The 22,055-nt window shown below is 37.1% G+C and overlaps 1 protein-coding gene across 1 annotated transcript in view; it reads left to right on the forward strand.

The window, feature by feature from the left end:
* Nucleotides 1–11,364, forward strand: part of LOC107589809 (TGF-beta receptor type-1-like) — a 48,867-nt gene extending 37,503 nt beyond the window's left edge. Inside the window, exons 3-7 of the mRNA XM_016278347.1 lie at nt 974–1,213; nt 1,911–2,141; nt 5,094–5,261; nt 5,650–5,806; nt 10,706–11,364. Of these exons, the coding sequence (XP_016133833.1) occupies nt 974–1,213; nt 1,911–2,141; nt 5,094–5,261; nt 5,650–5,806; nt 10,706–11,057 (1,148 nt within the window). The 3' untranslated portion in view covers nt 11,058–11,364. The remainder of the gene's footprint in view (nt 1–973; nt 1,214–1,910; nt 2,142–5,093; nt 5,262–5,649; nt 5,807–10,705) is intronic.
* Nucleotides 11,365–22,055: the final 10,691 nt, after the last annotated feature.

Genomic DNA, 22,055 nt, shown 5'->3' on the forward strand with positions numbered 1-22,055 from the left:
ATAAACAGTCCAACGCACATGCATGATCCTACGCAGACACTACAGTGCTCCAATCTGCCACAAGGTCTTTTAAACATAACCCCCCCCCAAAAAATCCCTTACAATAGAAATAGGCTTGATGAGAGGTAAAAGAGTAGTGCACTTCACCAAATGTGTTTGTGTCACAGATCAAAACAATTAGTCAGTATAAATTGATTCAGCCACTTTTCACCACGGGAGCTCAAAAATTCTCACAAAAGAACTAACAACGGACAAATAACAAACATGAAATACATACCAACAGGAATAGCCTTCAACACAGTTTCACTCGCTGTGACCTTTTTAATATTAATAATAGATCATTTCAATAGGTTAACTAAAATGTCTTTGCATTGGTTCAAATTGAAATGCAGAGGAACAGTGACTAGCATTAGCGTGAGTGGCTGAACAAAAACAGATGCTTGAAGTTTATGCTTGGATAACTACACTCCTGCTACTCCACTACAGTTTTTAAAGTAAAAAGAATGACTTTCAAAGTCTCAATATCCCATGGCGCTTATTTAAAAATTTAGCAAGTTTGGTTGTGTATTTGTTTATTTTAGTTTTTCAGTGTGACCAAGTCTAGTGTGAGTACTATCTTTTATTACAAGTTAGTTATTTTGTTGTATGAGTGTGTTTACAGCAGTGGATCTCTACATTTTTGACTCTAAAGCCCCCCTGTGTCTCATACAATATTTGAAGGCCCTCCTATCTTGATGTACATCTGATACTTCTGTTTTCTTAAAAACTAAAATATGATGTCAGTTTAATGTTGCACATCTCATTTCTTATTCTTTTTAGTTGTTTTTTTCTGAATTGTAATCAATATAACTATATTTAAACAAATTTAACATTAAACCTAAGTTTTCTGAGGCCCCCTAGTGGGCCCCAACCCCCTGATTGGGAACCACTGGTTTACAGCCTAAAGCATGTGCTTTGCTTCTTCCTGTTTCAGAGTTGCCTGACACTGAACCCCAGTCTCTGAGTCCCGTAGCTTTGGCCGCAGTGATTGCTGTCCCCATCTGCGTGCTGAGCTTCGTGCTGGTGCTGATCTTCTACATGTGCCATAATCGCTCCATCATCCACCAACGTGTGCCAAGTGAGGAAGACCCCACTATGGACCACCCGTTCCTTGCTGACGGCACCAAGCTGAAGGATCTTATCTATGACATGACCACTTCTGGATCTGGCTCAGGTATTTAACAGATCATACTACTATTAGCTTGTTATTGTTTCCCTTTTCTGCTTTCAAAGAATCAAGTTGAACCATTTTTTATGCCTCTTATTATGCAAAGATTCTCATCAAATCATCGAATTCCCTTTCATTTTTATGTATTTGCTGGTCGTTTTTCTTGTAATACCCATCATAAACCCCAAAGTATGCTCAAGCCAATTTCATTCCCTTTGTTTTCAGAGCCCCTTGGGAGCAACTGAGGATGTGTAAACTGACAGTTTAATGCTTTCCTTGTGTTATGAGCCTCAAGCCTAGCTGGAATCACTGCAGGCTATATCTTTAGTCCAGGATTTTAGTCCAGAAGCTGTCATCATTGCGTTTTGTCCAAGCCAAGAAACACTGTATATTTGACAGTGCCTCAGATGAAATATTTGTTTTTTAGCTCCTGGATGACTGTCATGATCTCAAATCAAACATTGTGCATAGTATACATACGTCGAGGGTTCAATGTTTGGCTGGTTTTCATGGCTGTGTTTGCATGGCTCCCCTGCTGGCAGATGCCGTAATTACACCATTATGAGGCCAGAGAGCATCTTTCTATGTAGACAGTAGACATTGCTGTGTATTCTGACAAAATTGAATTTCCAAGCAACATATGAAGTATGATTTGTAAGCCTGAAATGGAGTTTCCCTGACTGCTATTTCTTGTCTTCTATAGGCTTGCCACTGCTAGTGCAGAGGACTATTGCCAGGACTATCATCCTCCAGGAGAGCATAGGGAAGGGTCGTTTTGGAGAGGTGTGGAGGGGCCGCTGGCGTGGCGAGGAGGTGGCAGTAAAGATCTTCTCCTCCAGAGAGGAGCGTTCTTGGTTCCGTGAGGCAGAGATCTACCAGACTGTCATGCTTCGTCATGAGAACATCCTGGGCTTTATTGCTGCAGACAACAAAGGTCAGACAACAATAAAAGCAGTTCAGTGCCATTTAGTTTGATCGAACTTCATTTGCTTTCCAGCGTACGTGTGTTTATGTGAAAACATGTAGCGCGTTGTTGTTGTTGTTCTGCCGGCACACCACAAATCATCCCCACCACAGCTGCAGCTTCTCACTGACAACATAACGCCGCTCGCATAATTCACAGAAATTGGGTTATTAGCAGAGAACACAGAGCAGGACAGGACTTGAATTTCGGCGCGAGATTGCGGCTATTAATAATAATTCTACTCATTTCCGCAGGTTCCAGCTTTTAATAATTAAGGGAGTTTGCAAATGTGATATTGATTTAATACAACAGTTCAATAAACAAGTACTGCCTGATTTTGCTCTATTTCATCAACGAAAATAGTTCCAAATAAAGTAACAGCTCAGCCGCTGCGCATCTCTTAAAGCAAACACAGCGGTGTTTCATTCATGATTAAAAGTGTGTTTTTGAACGAATCGAGTGATTCATGATTACCCATACATAAAGACACTCACTTGCTTAATTCCTGAATGAATCAGCCGTTCGAACGAATCAATTGAATAAATGATTCAGTGATAAAATCAGTGACTTGCCGCCAACTGCTGGCGGATTTAGTTACATTTTTAGCATATAATTTTGGTTATTTAAATCATTTAATTTCTTAATATTTTTTATTAATACTAATTTCATATGATTGGCAACTTATTTGTCTTATTCTACTTCTTATTATATTGTTTTAAATAGAAATTTTAAAAATCTTATAAACATAAATTTTTTAATTTGACAGATGAAAATTATGCCATTACAAAAAGCAAAAAGAAAATACTCCTGTAAGTCACTTTATGCCGAGTTCACACTGCATGATTATAGCCCGATTTTTCACTCGCCAACAGGTTTTGCGAAATCGCCGACAAATGCCCAGAATCGGAGGCAAATCGGTGCTCGTTCACGCGAGTGACAATCACGCAGTGTGAATTATCAAAGACGCGATCTGAGGGCCGCAAAATATTTGGCATGCTAAATATCTGGAGCTGTCGGCGATTCACAACCACCATGCTGTGTGAAATGAGTTCTGACTGAAAAACACATCGGCGATGACCTACAGCCAATGAGAGACCAAGATACAGGGCAGCGGGAAGTTCGGGGAGGAGTTATATGAAACGTAGTTTGCGGACCAGTGTTGCCAAATCCGCGATTGCCGCCAGTTGTTTTTTATGTCAGCAGTTTGAAGCGACCCCAATAACGTGATATTTAGGCCCTGGAATGTGAATTGTACCAGGTGAACCCTGGCAAAAAAAATAGTGTTTTTTTTACACGGGGGGGTAAAAATGAACAAAGCAATTGGGCTATTTTCAGGCTAGTTTTGAGTAGTAATTGGGCGGGGTTTGTAGTGAAAACCTGGCAACCCTGCACCAGACAGAGCTGTCGGCGATTCTTCCTATTGTAAAGTCATGCAGTGTGAAACCTCCTGTCGTCGTTCCATCGTGCAATGTGAACACAGCAACAACTGAATGCTACCCCAGATAGTCGTTCAGTGTGAAACCATCAGTGATTCGACGTCTTTGAAAATCGTGCAGTGTGAACTCGGCATTAAGGAGTCAAATGTCACCTCGTATTAGGAAGGCTAATTTTTGATCAGAATTTGATTATTGATCAGAAGGTGCTCCTACATTTTTTTAATGAGGAGGACAAGAGCTCCTAAAAAGAAAAGTAAGCATAGAGCCCTGTGTAACAGTATATTAGATCCTGCATGAGGTCTTAAAGAGACAGCAGCCTACACTCTAAAAAATGCTGGGTTAAATACAACCCAATGCTGGGTTAAATATGGACAAACCCAGCGACTGGGTTGTTTTGACCCAGTGGTTGGGTTACTGCCCAGAAGGTTGGGTTAAACATTTAACCCAACTGTTGGTTGAAAACAACCCAATCGCTGGGTTTGTCCATATTTTACCCAGCGCTGAGTTTTATTTAACCCAGCATTTTTTAGAGTGTAAATAAACCTGCTGCTGTCTTTCATTATACAGTGAAGACTATCCAGTGTTAATTTACAGTTGAATAGGTTATAGTTAGACCTAACGGAAAAAATTAAAGTACTGTTAATTTAATTTGTATCTTGTTATTGTTTTTGTTTGTGCTATTGATTGTCATTCATTTATTTGTTCATATTTTATTTTTTTACTATTCACTTGTCTTTTTTAGTTAAAATAAATTCAATTCTGAGTGCACGTGATTCTTGGGTGGGGAGGGGACATGGTCCATGGGGAATAGTCCTGCCACCACAGCTGGAAAAAATCCTAGAGGAAACACTGCATACATTTTAATACAATTAGAAAAATGCATTTACAAAGGTAAAAAGAAAATGCCCCTGTAAATCACTTTGAGTCAAATGTCACCTCGTATTAGAAAGGCTCATTTTTGATCAGAATTTTTTTATTATTGATTAGAAGGTGCTCCTAAATTTTTTTAATTAGGAGGACAAGCGCTCCTAATTACAAGAAGAAACACACTGCTCTTAAACTGGGTGTGTTACAGGTATGGCTGTGGAATGGGGTTTGGCCGAGGAAAAAATTTCAGTCAAAAGATTTTTGTCTTTTTGCTTTAACCCCTGTTTTTAACAGTTTTAGTTATGTCATTCACTTTAATTAAATTAAATCATATACACGTAAGAGACATCATCCGCCCTGCTTGGCTAATTTTGTCATTGGCATCATTTATTATAAACAATATCACTATTTCCAGTTACACTATTTTAGTGTGTCTTAGATTGTCAACAGTACTGAGCTCAATAGAGCCACTCATAATATTTTTGCTAGAAATGAAGCTTTAAAGTTGCTAGATGTAGATATATTTAGAAGTTTAACAGCCACGGCTCAGAATATGTTTACACTCTATTATCCCTCAAAGCGTAGAGCATTCAGTGGTGTCTCTCTCTGTGCATCTCAGATAACGGCACATGGACTCAACTGTGGTTGGTTTCTGATTACCATGAGCACGGCTCGCTCTTTGACTACCTGAACAGGTACACGGTCACAGTGGAGGGCATGATCAAGCTGTCTCTCTCCACCGCCAGTGGTCTGGCTCATCTGCATATGGAGATTGTGGGCACTCAGGGTGAGTCACAATACACAAATCACTTTTCTTTTATCCATCCTGAAACATAGCCATATTTACATGAAAATGCCCACATTTTCATAGAAATATGCTGCTTTAAGCAGTGCAATACAAGTTTCCACAAAACATATTTGTGATGTTTTATATACAGTTATGTAGATGATTTTGTATTCAATGTGACATGACAGGAACAGAATCAAGCAACCAAATAAATGTCTTGCTGTTGAAAAAAAACAAACTCAATTAAGAAGAGAAGAGAGGATTTATTGATTGCTCCTGTTTCTGGTTTGGACAAGGTTTTAGACATTAGTAAGTATTAGAAAGTAAGATTTCAACAATTAATTTGAAGTCGTGTTTCATGCTGTACTGTGTCATGTCCAATCCTCAGGTAAGCCTGCAATTGCCCATCGTGATCTGAAATCCAAAAACATCTTAGTGAAGAAGAATGGTACCTGCTGCATCGCTGACCTTGGATTGGCCGTGCGGCATGACTCAGCCACAGACACCATTGATATTGCACCCAACCACAGAGTGGGCACTAAAAGGTCAGTAATTCATCACTCGGCCACATTCACAGTGACATATGTCTAGTTCCAGTCGCAGACACGCGCTCTCCTACATTTGTATTCCAATGCACAGCGATACGGCTCATAACTGGAGTGTTTTCTTGAGCTGAGGGCTTTGTGTGCCCGTGAATATTAGTGTTGTGAAACACCCAACAATTCAAGCTTGTGTGAGATATGAAAAAGGCTATGGGGGTCAGACGCGAATGTGAGCAGTTTCGTAAGATAGCACTTAGCAGCTGTTTGTTGTAATTTAGTGACATAACGTCACTCTCACACCTATTTTCATAAGAGACATAACAAAAAAGAGGAAGTGACATAACAAGCTCTTTTTGACCCTTTGACCACACACTGTCAAACTGAAGCAGTTTTTTTGTTTGTTTGTTTTTTTAGCCTATTTAGAAAAAAACTACAGGAAATAGATAAAATAGGAAATTATATCATAGACATCCTGCCCATGAATGTTTGTCAAGGTCAATAAGTTTCTTAAAATATTATATAATTTGACCTTTATTATGACAGGGCAAGGTTAGTTCAGGTTGTGCGGCAATTATATTTATGAATTAGCAATTTATGACATTTGTTAAACAATGTATATGTATATACTTTTTAAATGTATTTAAAAGCTTTTCTATACTTACTTATATTTAAAGTGTACCAAAAACATTTTCTTCCAGAGTCATTAAATTTAAACATTTCTTGAAAATTATGTAAAAGTTTGAAACCAATATGAATACAAAGAGTATACAATTTTTGTAACTACATTGTTTTAAAGATATTTTTTCTTTTCTTTAAAGGGGTCATATGATGTTGCTAAAAATAACATTATTTTGTGTATTTGGTGTAATGAAATGTGTTTATGCGGTTTAAGGTTCAAAAACACATTCTTTTCCACACACTGTACATTACTGTTTCTCCTCTATGCCCTGCCTTTCTGAAACGCATACATTTTTACAAAGCTCATCGGTCTGAAAAGCAAGGTGTGCTGTGATTGGCTAGCTATCCAGTGTGTTATGATTGGCCGAATACCTCAAGCGTGTGACGGAAATGTTACGCCCCTAACATACTGTGATGCCCTGTCAGGCCGAAGCGACGATTCAAAAACATGAAAACCCATTATAAACGAGGCATTCGTTGCATCCAGTGGGGACATAATTATGGATTATAATGACTTATACTGTCTTTTTACGTGTTGCGTTGCATCGCGCCACGTAAACATAAAACCATGTCTGCATTTGTGATCGGAGAAATGACAAACAACAAGCCCTACTCTACACTGCCCAAAAAACTCGCTTTTAAATATAAAAAATATAAAAACTCTTTAAATATAAAAAACGTGCTTACAGTCTGTGAGTCAGAACAGCCGGCATTGTAGTCTACTCTACCAGGATCAGGAAACAGTCCTCCATAAAATGCGCTGCACACATCTGAATATTTGGGTTGAAGTGTTCTGGAACAGTGTTGTAAATACAACTTAACCATTTCTAGTCGTGTCCATTTTGGAAGGCCAAACAAAGTAGTTTCATTTTCACAATGAAACATAGCGTCACACACGGTGGCCTAGAGTGAGCAGAGGCCGGGGGCTAGAGTGAGGAACGACCGGAGGGCTAGAGTGAGTGGAGGCGGCGGGCTTGAGAACGGCGTGGCTGGCGGATTCGACGAAGGAGCGTCCGGAGGGCTTGCGGCAACAACATGTGACGACCCCGGGCTGGACTCCGCTTCGTCCACGGTGAAAGCCGATCCGGTGATCCACAGCGCAAAGTTGTTGTATTTCCTCAGCAACCAGCACGGATCAGCTCCAGGCATGACGAAGCAGATATCGTCCTCTTTTGGAAGACCAAACAAAGTAGTTTCGCTTTCACAAAGAAACACACAGTGCCTTCACGACATGGCGGCGGCAACAACAATACTACAGCGAAAATAAAAGTTATGCCTTCTTTCTTTGCGTGATCATTTGGGCGGTGTTATGCAAATCTTCCCACATCGTGACGTAGACATGTGGGGGCGTGTTAGAACGAGCTGTTTTAGGTAGGCGTGGCTGACTCTTAACTTTTATAAAAAATATCTCTTTAGATTTGAAACTTTAGTCTTTGCAACTTTACAGATCTTCTTTATGCACCAAGAGCTTGTAACACTCCAGAGAGAAAGGAAAAATTTAAATCGCATCATATGACCCCTTTAATTGTAAAAATGCTTATTTGTGTGCCTGGACCACAAAACCAGTCATAAGGGTAAATTTTTCAAAATTGAGATTTACACATCATATGAAAGCTGAATAAATAAGCTTTCCATTGTTGTGTGGATTGTTATGATAGGACAATATTTGGCCGAGATACAACTATTTGAAAATCTGGAATCTGAGGGTGCAAAAAAATCTAAATATTGAGAAAATCGCCTTTAAAGTTGTCCAAATTAAGTTCTTAGCAATGCATATTACTAATCAAAAATTAAGTTTTAATATATTTACAGTAGGAAATTTACAAAATATCTTCATGGAACATGATCTTTGCTTAATATCCTAATGATTTTTGGCATAAAAGAAAAATCAATAATTTTGACCCATACAATGTATTTTTGGCTATTGCTACAAATATACCCCAGCGACTTAAGACTGGTTTTGTGGTCCAGGGTCACTTTTGTCATTGACCCATGATTGGTTGAGGATTTTCTTTCTTTTTTTGGACCAACTCTGTTGCGAGTGGAACCTCGCTTCTCGGGATCCCACAACAGGTTTTTTTTTTTCTTGAGTTTACTCAGAGGGTGAGATGTGTGCTGTGAAGGACAGTGCTAGGGACGCCACTCTCCCTGTTGTCACCACAGGAGTGTGTCACATCAAATCTAGAGCGAGAGGCTCTCAGCGATGCACCCATTCTCTTCTGTGCCCCCTGGACACTAAGCACACACGCACACTTCCCCAGACTACTGCTAGGTGTGACAGGCTGTCACACATTGACACTCATATATTGCAGTATATAACACCCGCTACCATCTCCTGCTGTGATGGTTACTGAATGTGACTTTTGAATGTCAAAGTTCTCCCTCACAACCTTCTGTCCCCCTAGGGCTCACTTGAGTGATGATGTCTCACTCCAGTCTTCTTGGTTTTCAAGGGAAAACCATGTTCTAGGCTGCTATGCAACCCACAAGACACCCTTATCAGCTAAACCTTTAAAGCTCCGCCTTAAACACATGACAGTGCAATCCTACCTTAGCAACTGTTGCTATCTGCCATATTGTCATCAGACAAGCTTTTTTCTTTTCTAATGCAAGTCTATGGAGGTCCTGTTTTAAATCCCATTTTGCATAAATTATCCAGAAGTACAGTAAAATGTTAAGCCTTAAAATAGTGAATCTAGGTATTTTTTATATCTTTAAATGAAAGTGTCACCCTTTGTTCCCAAATGAACATAAATTAGTCCCTCCAGAATTTTGTGTGACTTTTTTATCAGATTTGTTGTGGCCCAAACTTGCTGAATTTGCTTCATTTTTTTCTCAGACATTTTGTTGATATTTGCAGCTTTTTTGTGTATTTGTTTTGATTTTATTTTTTATTTAATTACTGAAATCAGTTGTTGTCCTATCAAATGCTAAGCCCAGTATGCACTGTAGGTCGCAAATTAATTATTATTGGAGATTATTTAAAACATTTACATATTATAAATGGTACTGCCACAAATCTGAACCTTTTTTTCCCTTTCAAAACACCTTTTCTTATATAACCTGATGAATGCTAAAGTCCGGTGCTCAGTACAGCCGGTCCATCCCATTTTGTGATGAGATTTATTGCATTACAATGGCAGGACAGTTGAATATGGATTTGATCTGTTTGTTTGTTCTCAGAATTATGGATTTTGATGAGCTAAAATTGCTTTTCGTCATCAGGTTAAGGTTTTTTTTTTGCAGAAAAATTACATATGTGACCCTGGACCACAAAACCAGTCATAAGGGTCAATTTCTTAAAATTGAGATTTATACACCATCTCAAAGCTGAACAAATTAGATTTCCATTGATGTATGGTTTGTTAGGATAGGACAATATTTGGCCGAGATACAACTATTTGAATATCTGGAATCTGAGGGTGCAAAAAAAAATCAAAATATTGAGAAAATCGCCTTTAAATTTGTCCAAATGAAGTTCTTAGCAATGCATATCACTAATCAAAAATTAAGTTTTGATATATTTACGGTAGGAAATTTACAAAAAATCTTCATGGAACATGATTTTTACTTAATATCCTAATGATTTTGGGCATAAAAGAAAAATCGATAATTTGGCTATTGCTACAAATATGCCCCAGCGACTTAAGACTGGTTTTGTGGTCCAGGGTCACATATATAAGAAATAAATTCATTCATAAATAAATTCAAATAATGCAATAAATTAATTGTATTTATATGATTTAAATGTATATTTGCTCAGAGGTAAATTACTGTTAATAACGTTAATTCATTTACATATTAGGGTCAGTTAGGAACATTTCTGCTCACACTAATATTATCTCTTATAATCACTTTGTAATGAGATGTGTCTCTATTCATTTGACTAATACCTAATTTCCTTGATTAGGTTTCCCTTTTTCCACAGTTTTTAATCCTGTCTAATCACATAATTTCTTGAAGAAAAACAACAGATAAAAATGCTTGGCAGTGTCATGCTTCATTCCAGCCCATGCAAGAGTAATTCTGAAAATTGTTGAACATTTTTTTAGCACATTTTACTGAAAATCACGCTCCTTAAAGAAAATATATAGTTCATTCCTCTGGGATGCTCTGTAAAGCTTGTCAAAACAAGCAACCTTTAATCAAAGGGGTTGAAATGGATGTTTTGATGTGTAAGGGGTGTAAATAAGGGATTTCTAATGTCATCTGTCATGTTCACAGGTATATGGCCCCTGAGGTGCTGGATGACTCTATTAACATGAGGCACTTTGAGTCTTTTAAAAGGGCAGACATCTATGCCTTGGGTCTGGTGTTCTGGGAAATTGCTCGCAGGTGTTCTATTGGAGGTACTGTGATAAAAATGATGATGACAATGACTGATTTATGTCCTTCAGTGTCTTATTTGTTTGTCTTCCTGCTTGTTGAGTTGCATAATGATGCCATTGATATGAGTGCATTGTTATATCTGTGTATATTGCAACAGTGCAACTTAGGGATGCACGATATATCGGCCACCATATCAGTATTGGCTGATAAATGTTCATTTTTACTGTTATCGCTATCGACCCGATAAGAAAATTCGGCCAATATGTTAAAGCCGATAAATAATGCACTATTTCCTTCAGAGGCACTGCAGATGCGCACTGTTCACCATGATGGTTTTGAATTGCTTGAAATATGATTAGAATCACTTTGAAAAGGAAATTACAGTTAAGTGCAACATGTGCAGGGCAAGTCAGTCATATAGGCTACATAAAATAATAATGAGAACATGCACTGTAAAATAATCTTGTTTAAGTGCGTTGTTACGGGAAGAGCGCATTCACAATGGAGCTACAGCGTCATGGCTACCACAGTTAAGTTTGCTTGTGCATTTACAGTCTTTTGTGCAATTGTACGTTGTAATATTGTGTTTATTTTATGTATATATACATATATATATATATATATATATGATTTATCTCATATAGAAAGCGTTTAAGTTAATAGAGCATTAATAGAGCACTTCAGTTTGCCGGTGATCATCTTTAGCTCAGCGCATGCAGTTCAAACAGCAGCGCACAACATTAATAACTATGATTGAGACTGCCATATATATATATATATATATAACATTATAATGAGAACACTATTATAATAAAAGATGCTGCCATATATATATATATATAACATTATAATGAGAACACTATTATAATAAAAGATTGTGCATATATTAGTGCACAACATTTAATAACTATAATTGTTAATGTTGTATACATAACATTATAAAGAAAACATTACCATAATAAAATTTGGATTTATTTGCCATGTTTTAGCGTGTTGTTATGGGAAGAGCCAAAAGCGCATCCACAACAGGAGTTACACACTCTGACTAGCATGTAACCTAGTTCAAGATCACTTTTGTATTTGCATATTTTTGTACATATATAAGTTGTAATATTATGTTCATGTTGTATAAATATCTGATTCTCATATAGTCTAATTAACCCGCTAATAAAGCGCTTTAGTTTACTGGTGTTCATTCAGCTCTTCAGCTACAGCGCATGCAGCTCAAACAGCAATGCTGCTATTTGAAACATTGGTATTAATTTAAGATACTTTTTTTTCCCCAAAAACATTAGTTGCATTATTGATAATAACCACAACCACTTTTTTATATTATATTCATCAACAATATGGTTTAATTAAAATAATTTCATTATTGTCCGTTCTGAAGCTATTCAGATTTATCCATATTTATTTGTAAGGCGATTTATTTTATTTTTTTTTATAAAGAAAGTTGGTAATAGGAGTGTAAAATTTATTTTAAAACTTACACTGCAGTTTAGACTAGGCTGCTGTACTGTATATGTCTAATTTATGTCGAAGTGTTTGGGACATGGCTTTTAATGGTGGGACTTTTTTGTAATCTCAAAAGTTATATAAAAATTTGGATTTGGATTTAACATATTGGTTTTCATCATAGTAACAATTCCCAGTTCATTTTGAATGTAAAAATGACTCTCAGTTCAGTGAGGGAGTCAGCTGTAAACTCAGTAAGGGCTCTGAATGATTCACAATGAGTCTGATTCAAACCGCTAACTCATAAGCAAATTCGAGGACTGTTTTGTGAATCTTTTTGACTGATTCATTGCACAGCGCTACTGTAAGCTCACGTTAAATTGTTTTTCAAATACTTCACCACACATGAAAGACACATGATATAATCTGGCCAGTCAGCGCAGCCATCCAGTTGGCAGTTATTGCTGTATTTTTAACATTATTATGAGGGTATAAAGCAGGGCTATTCAATTGGCGGCCCCTGGACCCAATCCGGCCCGCCAATCATCTTCGTGTGGCCCAAGGGAAGAGTTCACACAGGTCGCACATACGCCTTGAATTGTTTTTGCACTAGTTAGTTTGTTCACAATGTGGCAACACTGGCCCAGGCCGTTGTTTTTCAGACAAAAAAAGAAAAGGAATAGACACAACAACAACAATCTACCGGAGACTGCGACGTCATTAGACAGCAGTGTTGGTAAGCGCTTGTGTTAGTGGGTTATCAAGCATTCACCGTGACATACATGCATTTCAACCAGTTCACACACTCATATGCCACACCTTGTATTTCTCACACTGAGAAGTAAGGGATAACATGCCCCGCTATATACAATTAATGGACAATTTCTCGAATTAAATGCCACCTACCTGCCAATCAGAAATGAAAATGTTGTTTCTTCGTAAATTACATGATCCCGCTGTGCTGCAAGCACGTTCGTTACTAGGCAACATGGATGTGCACACACACGGAGTGAGTTGGAAGAGTTGGAACAGCAAGATCTGATGAATGCTGTAAATCCTTCAAATGTTTTTTTTTTTTTAGCATTTTGATTTTATGATTCCTGGACAAAATTGCTTGCCTGTGATCAAAGATAGTGAGAGCTGATGTTGGGGAATATAGCCAAAATAAATTATTATTGATACAGTCAAAAACTCTACAACTGCTTTGCCACCAGAAGCTTTAACTTCACTTTGGCTACCTGAAACTAAGAAAAGTACTAGAAATGTTATAACAATTGGTAAATCTGATTAAAGACAGACAAATTCATCCAAATGTAAATTTGTACATTTAATACAAATGTATCAAAAATAAAAAGAAATTTGGCCACAAACAAGCCAACGGAACAGCAGTGCTCAATGTACATACTGTACACATTAGGGATGTAATGATTCACTCAACTCACGATTCGATTCGATTCACGATTTTGATTTCCTGGAAGTTTTGAAGTTCCTTGATTATTACGCCAGAATGAGAGTATAGTTCCTAGCCATATCGGCCATTGATTCTCATTTTCCGTCGGTCTTAGTACTCGATGTAACTACAGAAGAGTCAAGTTTTAAATAGGAAAAATATAGAAACTCTTTGGTCATTTTTGAGCGAGATGCTAACGGTCTAATCAGATTCAATGATCTATGCTAATCTACAGCTAAAAGTGCTACCGCCAGACCCGGAGATCGGCTGAATGGATTCGAAAATGGTAAAACTCGACAGTTTAACTCTAGGGGAGTTGGAAAATGAGCTGGGGTGCGATAGAGGCTATTTACACTTTTATTAGTGATATAAAAAACTATAGATAGTCCTGCTATTTTAACTATATGTCAATTATCATTGTAATACATTATAAAACCGTGTGCAATAATAACTTATTGAGTGTAAATTTTAATTTTAATTCAAATTATTAAATGGATGCCACCTTATTGGGACAAAAGCCCTCCCTACACCTACCCTACCCTCAACTTTTTGATTATTTCCTTCGTTTTTATTAAAAATAAATGCCTTTCTGATGTGATTTGAAATTTGACAAGGGAGAAAAAAAAGTTCACCAAAAGGCAGATTCGAACCCGGGTCGATCGCGTCAAAACGAGTAGGCTATGACACACGCTTTACCATCTACGCCACTGAATCTGATGATTAATGATGAAATACTTTTGTAATGTTGACTATCCCAATCACACGTTGGTGGGCGGAGTTGGTGTAAATAGCCTCTGCCAACAAGGTGGGCCATTTGCACTTAGTGTAAATAGACACTCCGATTTTTTTTTAATCCCAACATTTAAACAGTTGTCCACAGAAAAAAACAGGGGATGCTGCAGCACCCTCAGCACCCCCACTTCCCGCGCCTATGTTTCAGAAAGTTGATATGTTTCAAAAGCTTATCAAACTCTGAGTTCACCTGTTGAGAGCTGTCTAGACGGTGATGTTTGATGAAAAAGACGAGAGAAGGCCACAGCAGATGCTTCATGCTCTCTGCATTGAATGTCCTAAATTGAAAACAAACCCAACTGTTGAGGGTTTTCAGAAGTGACTAAATGCAGTTCTTTCAGCTTAACCTTACAATGTTATATATATATATATATATATGTGACCTTAAGTAATTAAATGAATGCTTACATTTGGCAAAGTAATGAATGTAGGGCAGCTAAAAGTGCTACCGCCAGACCCGGAGATCGGCTGAATGGATTCGAAAATGGTAAAACTCGACAGTTTAACTCTAGGGGAGTTGGAAAATGAGCTGGGGTGCGATAGAGGCTATTTACACTTTTATTAGTGATATAAAAAAACTATAGATAGTCCTGCTATTTTAACTATATGTCAATTATCATTGTAATACATTATAAAACCGTGTGCAATAATAACTTATTGAGTGTAAATTTTAATTTTAATTCAAATTATTAAATGGATGCCACCTTATTGGGACAAAAGCCCTCCCTACACCTACCCTACCCTCAACTTTTTGATTATTTCCTTAGTTTTTATTAAAAATAAATGCCTTTCTGATGTGATTTGAAATTTGACAAGGGAGAAAAAAAAGTTCACCAAAAGGCAGATTCGAACCCGGGTCGATCGCGTCAAAACGAGTAGGCTATGACACACGCTTTACCATCTACGCCACTGAATCTGATGATTAATGATTAAATACTTTTGTAATGTTGACTATCCCAATCACACGTTGGTGGGCGGAGTTGGTGTAAATAGCCTCTGCCAACAAGGTGGGCCATTTGCACTTAGTGTAAATAGACACTCCGATTTTTTTTTAATCCCAACATTTAAACAGTTGTCCACAGAAAAAAACAGGGGATGCTGCAGCACCCTCAGCACCCCCACTTCCCGCGCCTATGTTTCAGAAAGTTGATATGTTTCAAAAGCTTATCAAACTCTGAGTTCACCTGTTGAGAGCTGTCTAGACGGTGATGTTTGATGAAAAAGACGAGAGAAGGCCACAGCAGATGCTTCATGCTCTCGGCATTGAATGTCCTAAATTGAAAACAAACCCAACTGTTGAGGGTTTTCAGAAGTGACTAAATGCAGTTCTTTCAGCTTAACCTTACAATGTTATATATATATATATATATATGTGACCTTAAGTAATTAAATGAATGCTTACATTTGGCAAAGTAATGAATGTAGGGTCATAAAATTGAATCAGTGGCTCTTTTATGGTTTAGGAGCTAAAAGACTTGAGTTGACAAATTACAGCATTGCTTGAAAGGTGGTCGCTTCAGTTCATTGAGTTTATAGCTTCTAACTTACGCTTTACCAAAAGTGACTGCTGTGTTGAAGGGATGTTTTAGTATATTCAATATGAAAATGTAATTTACGTAATTTTTCTACAACTTTTCTAGTTGTATTTTTGTTCCAAATATATACTGTCACTGTAGTGATTCTGACTTTATGTGTGCCATATAATTATCACTGTTTTGTAAGAATATGTATGCATGTTTAAAGAAAAAGGTCAAATTTGTTGATTATGGTTTCCCTTACAGTCAGTTTAACCTCATGTTAACCCATAATATTCTTTTAAATATTTGAATGTTTTTATTATCAGTGTTATTATTTTTACACTAGTATAGTATTTGATGATTTTTTTAATAAGCTTTTATTTTTATATTTTCAGTTATAATTTTTCATTTTAGTTTTAGTAATTTTATTATGTGCTTTTGCCATTTTTAGTACTTTTTCTGTCATTTCTATTTAGCTTTATTTTTATTTTAGTTGTAGTTTTGATCATTTTAGTACTTCAACTTATTTTAGAATTACTACTGTAATAGGCAATTTTTAAATTTTTGCTTCTACTAATATTTCTGTTTTCAGCTTTATTTCAGTTAACAGAGATGATTGTTAGTTTCAGTTTTAGTTAACAATAACAACACGTGTGAATATGTGTCTTAAATTCGATGCTGTCGTATCAACAACCAATCAGTAAATAAACCGATGTAAATCTCAAAATTGTCATCATAGTAACGATCCCCAGTTCATTTTGAATGTAAAAATGACTCTCAGTTCAGTGGAGTCAGCTGTAAACTCAGTAAGGGCTCTGAACGATTCACAGTGAGTCTGATTCAAACCACTAACTTATAAGCAAATTTGAGGACTGTTTTGTGAATCGTTTGACTGATTCAGTAAAAAGAACCAGACATCATGACTTGCACTGTTTTCATGTGCAGGAACTCTAGCCTGAGGATATCTGATGCATATGAACGCACACAAAGATTTTCTGAGTGTCACTGATGCCGAATAGATTATGAATGATTGGAAACAGAAATATGCTCAGTAGTCTTGGCAGTCATTTTCTCTGTGCTTGTTTACAAGAGAGTGAGGACGCGGAAGGATGGTAAGGTAAGTGTATAGCATAGCAATTATATCAGTGATAGGCATCTGTGTCTTCTTGCCTGCAGGCCCTGCGTGTGATGGCAAAGATCATGAGGGAATGCTGGTATGCCAACGGAGGTGCTCGCCTCACCGCGCTGCGTGTGAAGAAGTCTCTATCCCAGCTCAGTCAACAAGAGGGCATCAAGATCTAGAGCAAACCTCTCTTCATCTTTACACTGCCTATCCACTCATCTAGAGAGGACAGCGAGGGACCTGTATCCGGTGTGGAGGTTTACTTCAATCAGGGATATCGAGAGACCAGAAGCAATTGATGCTGTTCCCTGTTGTCCATGAAAAGAGACATCCTCATCATGCAAGACCACCTCAGACAAACTTTACCAACCATGCTTCATCTGGTGAGTCACCAAACACCTAACCACAGTTGGCCATTCGGTGTCAATGATGTGCTTTGCAAGCTGGACTTGAACCTTTTTGGGCTTATTTCTGTATATAGCCTGTTGTCCATAGATGTACATATCTGAGTGGACTTGCTTGACTTGTGTATACTTGTATGCTCATATATTCACGTATAGATGTTCACAGAAACAAATACTGTGCATATTGACGTGCTGCAGTGTTTTGTCCCAGTAAGTGTCACTGCTCTGAAACTTTTATCATATTTGGTAAAAAAAGGATATTTCTAGGTATCAAATCGCTACGTCTGTTTACAGTGGACGTCGGATTCACACAAAACAGCTCAGAAGTTGAAGAAAAGTTTTAAAGTAGCACAAATCATATTCTGCTAATTGCTGTTACATTGGAGGATTATTTGGAGGTGGTTTTGTCATGTGGCTCGCGACTTCACCGCACTCTCTTTCCAGAGACCGAGAGCAGCACATTCAATCATGCAGCATATTAGAAGCAGGCCGTGGTGCTGCCTGAGGGAACCAGTCCTTAAAGAATCAGCAAGAAAACTGGGTTAGTCATTAAGAGCCATTTGTACAAAGACCAACTTAGCTACAGAACATCTGTGTTAATGTAATAAGGATGTGTATGCTTTTATACACATTTGAACGGACGGAAGATCTGATTATATTTTTCTTCAGTACATAATTTACCGTTTCCGTTCATGCACCTTGAGGCTTTAAGAGAACATGTAGCTCAGAAAGATGCTAACTATGACCTATCTATTGTATTTTGCTCTGTGCATATAGTCTGAACATGTTCTTCGGGTTGAGTTATACAGTCTTACTAGTTTTGCTGTATGTGCTGTTTTTATGGAGCTGGATTTATTCAGATCAGTACAAGACACCATTTTGATTGTGACCTCATGCATATAGTTGAGCAACAGTCTTTGAGCCGCAATGTACTGTATCTCGTGGATGTGTAACTCTGTATTTGGTCAAGCTAAGCAATAAGTGCTCCTTTGATTATTGATTTTGTTGTATTTCATAGCTAGAGGCTAAATGCGCTCAGAGTCAATGAATGTGCTTCATGTCCCTTATCAAACTCTTTCTGTGATCTCAAAACTTTTTCAGACCATCTATAGAAATTTTTAAGAAATCTGTCATTATTTGGACAGCCGAAAAATCGTCTGGGGTGTTTTTAACAGTTAATTCAGGTGGAAATCTTCTCTGTGAAGATGTGAACCAAGCTACTTTAAAGGAATAGTTCGCCAAAAAATGAATATCGTCATCAATTACTCACTGTCATGTCATTTCAAATGAATGAGACTTTTGTTCATAATTTTTAATGAATCTGAGAGATTACAGTCCCTCCTTTGAAAGTCTATGTAACCAAACTTTTGACTCTTTAATAAGTTCATAAAGAGGTTATAAAAGAAATCCGTATAAATCGAGCTGTTCTTCATACAAATCAATTGTGTCTTTACAGAAGACTTGAATTAAACTGCTCGATTCATGTGGATTTCTTTTACAATGTCTATGAACTTCTTCAAGCATCAAAGTTATGGTAAAATGAACTTTCAGTGGACTAAATGGTATTTCATTTCATTTCAAATATCCTCATTTGTGTTTCAAAGATGAACAAAAGTCATACAGGTTTGGAATGAGTAATTGATGACAGAATTTAAATTTTTTTCATAACTGCTTCACTCTGGATTTTTGTTATAAACTCATGCCAAAAATCACCAGCAGCCTTCAGTATGTTCCAGTCAAACAATAAAGCAAATGTCTAGGTTTCTCTAGGTATCCACAACCGCACCAGCTCAGATATTGTCATTTGATGTCATTTACTCTATCTAAAGAGTCAGTGTACATATTTTTTACATATATATATATATATATATATATATATAAAGGAAACATGTTGTCGTATGACTACACGGTCACTTTGGTGTCATATTGAACATTCAGTATTAAAAGAGGGGCACACTACAATAGCGCCACACTCTTCTGCAACCCACATTGGCATTAACTCGATGAATCAATGAGTTCCTGCTCAAAAGGGCAGGAAATGATGTGGGATGCAGCCAGGAACACTTACGCTCTGATATGCAATCTCACTGTGTTTTTCCCGTGCATGATGCAATACAAGTGCCTCGATTTTATATAGATTGTGCTTTCTGCAAAGTGCAAAGTCACAAATTATTGGTATTTCCAGCCCCTGAAATCCAGAATGGATCTGTATTCGTAACTATTTGAAGGTCATACCTCTGTTCAACTTTATCCATTCCAAGGTTATTGTTTCATGCAGACAAATTTTGCTATTTAGTTTCAGTTTCCTCTATATATTAGTCATTCCAGAAGCCTTTTTTTTAAATAATTAGTGCCTACTCTGTGGTTGGTGTAAATGTAATTTGTTTGGGTTTCCGGTCACACTGAAGCTTCTTAAAAGAGCTGAACCATCACTGTAAAAAAACACTTCAGTGCAAAACTCAAAAATAATTCTTCTCAAAAGCATACCTCTTTGTACAAATGTGATCATTTACCTCAGTGTACATAAAGGTTTGTTCATTTAGATGTGACATTGATTTGTACAAAGTGCTTTCATTGTAAAATGTTTTTATGTTTTATTTGTGTCTTTCAAGGAATTGTCAATTATGTATTCTAGTGCTCTCCCTAATGTTTGAAACACTTGGCAATCTCTGCAAATGAGAAAATCTTTTGAGTCTTATTTTCTTCTACAGTGTCGCGTTGTCATTCAGAGTAGAGTGTTCAAGGATCAGATTGAATTGAATCACTGTTAACGGATGAGAAGATGAATGCTCAAATTGTAGTGGATATGTCTTTTTTCTGTTGTTAAACTTATAAAGATGAAATTCATGTTAATAAATAGGTACTTATTTTACCTTGGAGAATTTGGTGTATTTCTTGAAAGTTGGACTTAAGTGCGACACATTGTCTCTTCAATGTTCTTGTGTGGATGTCTGTAGTTTTATTTCTCTGTTGCAGCACTGAACATCATGGGGAACAATTGATTTTCATAGATGCCCATTTTGAATTTTGCCTAAATATTTCTTTGACTCCACTAACAGGCCGCTGAATAGAAGCACACATACATTGCTGTACAAAAGTTTGAAAGGAATAAATACTTGTTTCTGCAAGAACTCATTAAATTAATCAAGAGTGGCAGTACATTTGTAATGTTAAAAATTTAAATAAATCCTATTCTTTGTATTCCTCAAATAATTTTGAAAAAAAAGATAATAGTATTTTACAATATTACAGTATTCTCACTGTATTATTGATCTGCAGGACTTGAGCGTGTTCCTCTGTACAGTAAAGTGCAGCTGTGGTATCCGTCTGGTTTACTGTTCAGGTATTGCAGGTGTATAAAAGGGTTTTCTGGTGCTCTGGAAATCTACCTCAAAGAACTAATTTGTTCTTTCTTCACAACACGTCAAAGTCCACCAGCTTCTTCTACCTCAACACAACACAACAATCAGGTGAGGGAAGAATGCAGGAGCAGAACAAATGGGTCTCAGGCAAAAGAAACAGCAGGTGTGAAAAACTGATTCAAGAAGAAATTTGACCATCGTGTCTAAAAAATATACAAGACGACACACTGTAAACATCTAGTCAAGTTCATTTAATCTCTGAGGACACTGAATATTTAACTGTGTGTGAGTCTATGATGCTGCCTCATGTTCCACAAACGGAGGACTTGCTTACACTTCCTGACTACTGTGTGTGTATACATATACACATACATACATATACACGACACTTACATGTATATATATTTTTCTATTCTTTGCAAACATACATATGCAAAAAAAAAAAAAACTAGTAAAACATTTTTTTTTTGACTTTTCAGATTTTTTTTAGATTTTAATTGCCGTGACAAGCAGGTAAATAAGAACAGTACAATGCTCTGAATACATTATTTAAACATTTTATTTTTAAACCTCTACATTGTTCATCTACGCTGTCTGTTCTCGGTGCCCTCTTTCATTTGTGTGCTGTATGTGTTTAGAAAGTGAAGAGATTGAATTCATCCACATTCTGGACTGTGGACAACTGGCTCGGTTGTGCTCAAACTTTTATGAAGTCTGAATTATAAATTAGTGAGAGGAGCTGAAGGTCAAACAAATGTTGTTCTGTCTGTTTCAGAGGCCACAAGTGATGCTGACAGGAAGAGTGGCTTGAAGCGTTCTTACTTTTTTCCCCCCTTCGCTCTAATGCACCTGAAGACACAAGCTAGATACTGTACCTTAAAGCAACCGTATCCTTGACCTCTACCTAAATAGACCCTGTTGGGCCACAGAGTGAAGAACTACTTGGGTTTTTTTATCAATTATGCCAATAGAAACTATCCATTCCGTATTGCAAGAACAAATGAGATGGGATGGTTTAAGTCGCTTTCATTTAGCGGCGTTCCCAAGGCCTTTCCGTTAATGTAATTATTCAATTATTGTTCTCTGTGAAAGAAATGTCAAATAATGAAGTCTAGACTGAAAAGTTGCAAAAGAACAGGTCT

This window comes from Sinocyclocheilus grahami, unplaced genomic scaffold (genome assembly GCF_001515645.1).
Source record: "Sinocyclocheilus grahami isolate Dianchi unplaced genomic scaffold, SAMN03320097.WGS_v1.1 scaffold121.1, whole genome shotgun sequence".
Taxonomy (NCBI): Eukaryota; Metazoa; Chordata; class Actinopteri; order Cypriniformes; family Cyprinidae; genus Sinocyclocheilus; species Sinocyclocheilus grahami.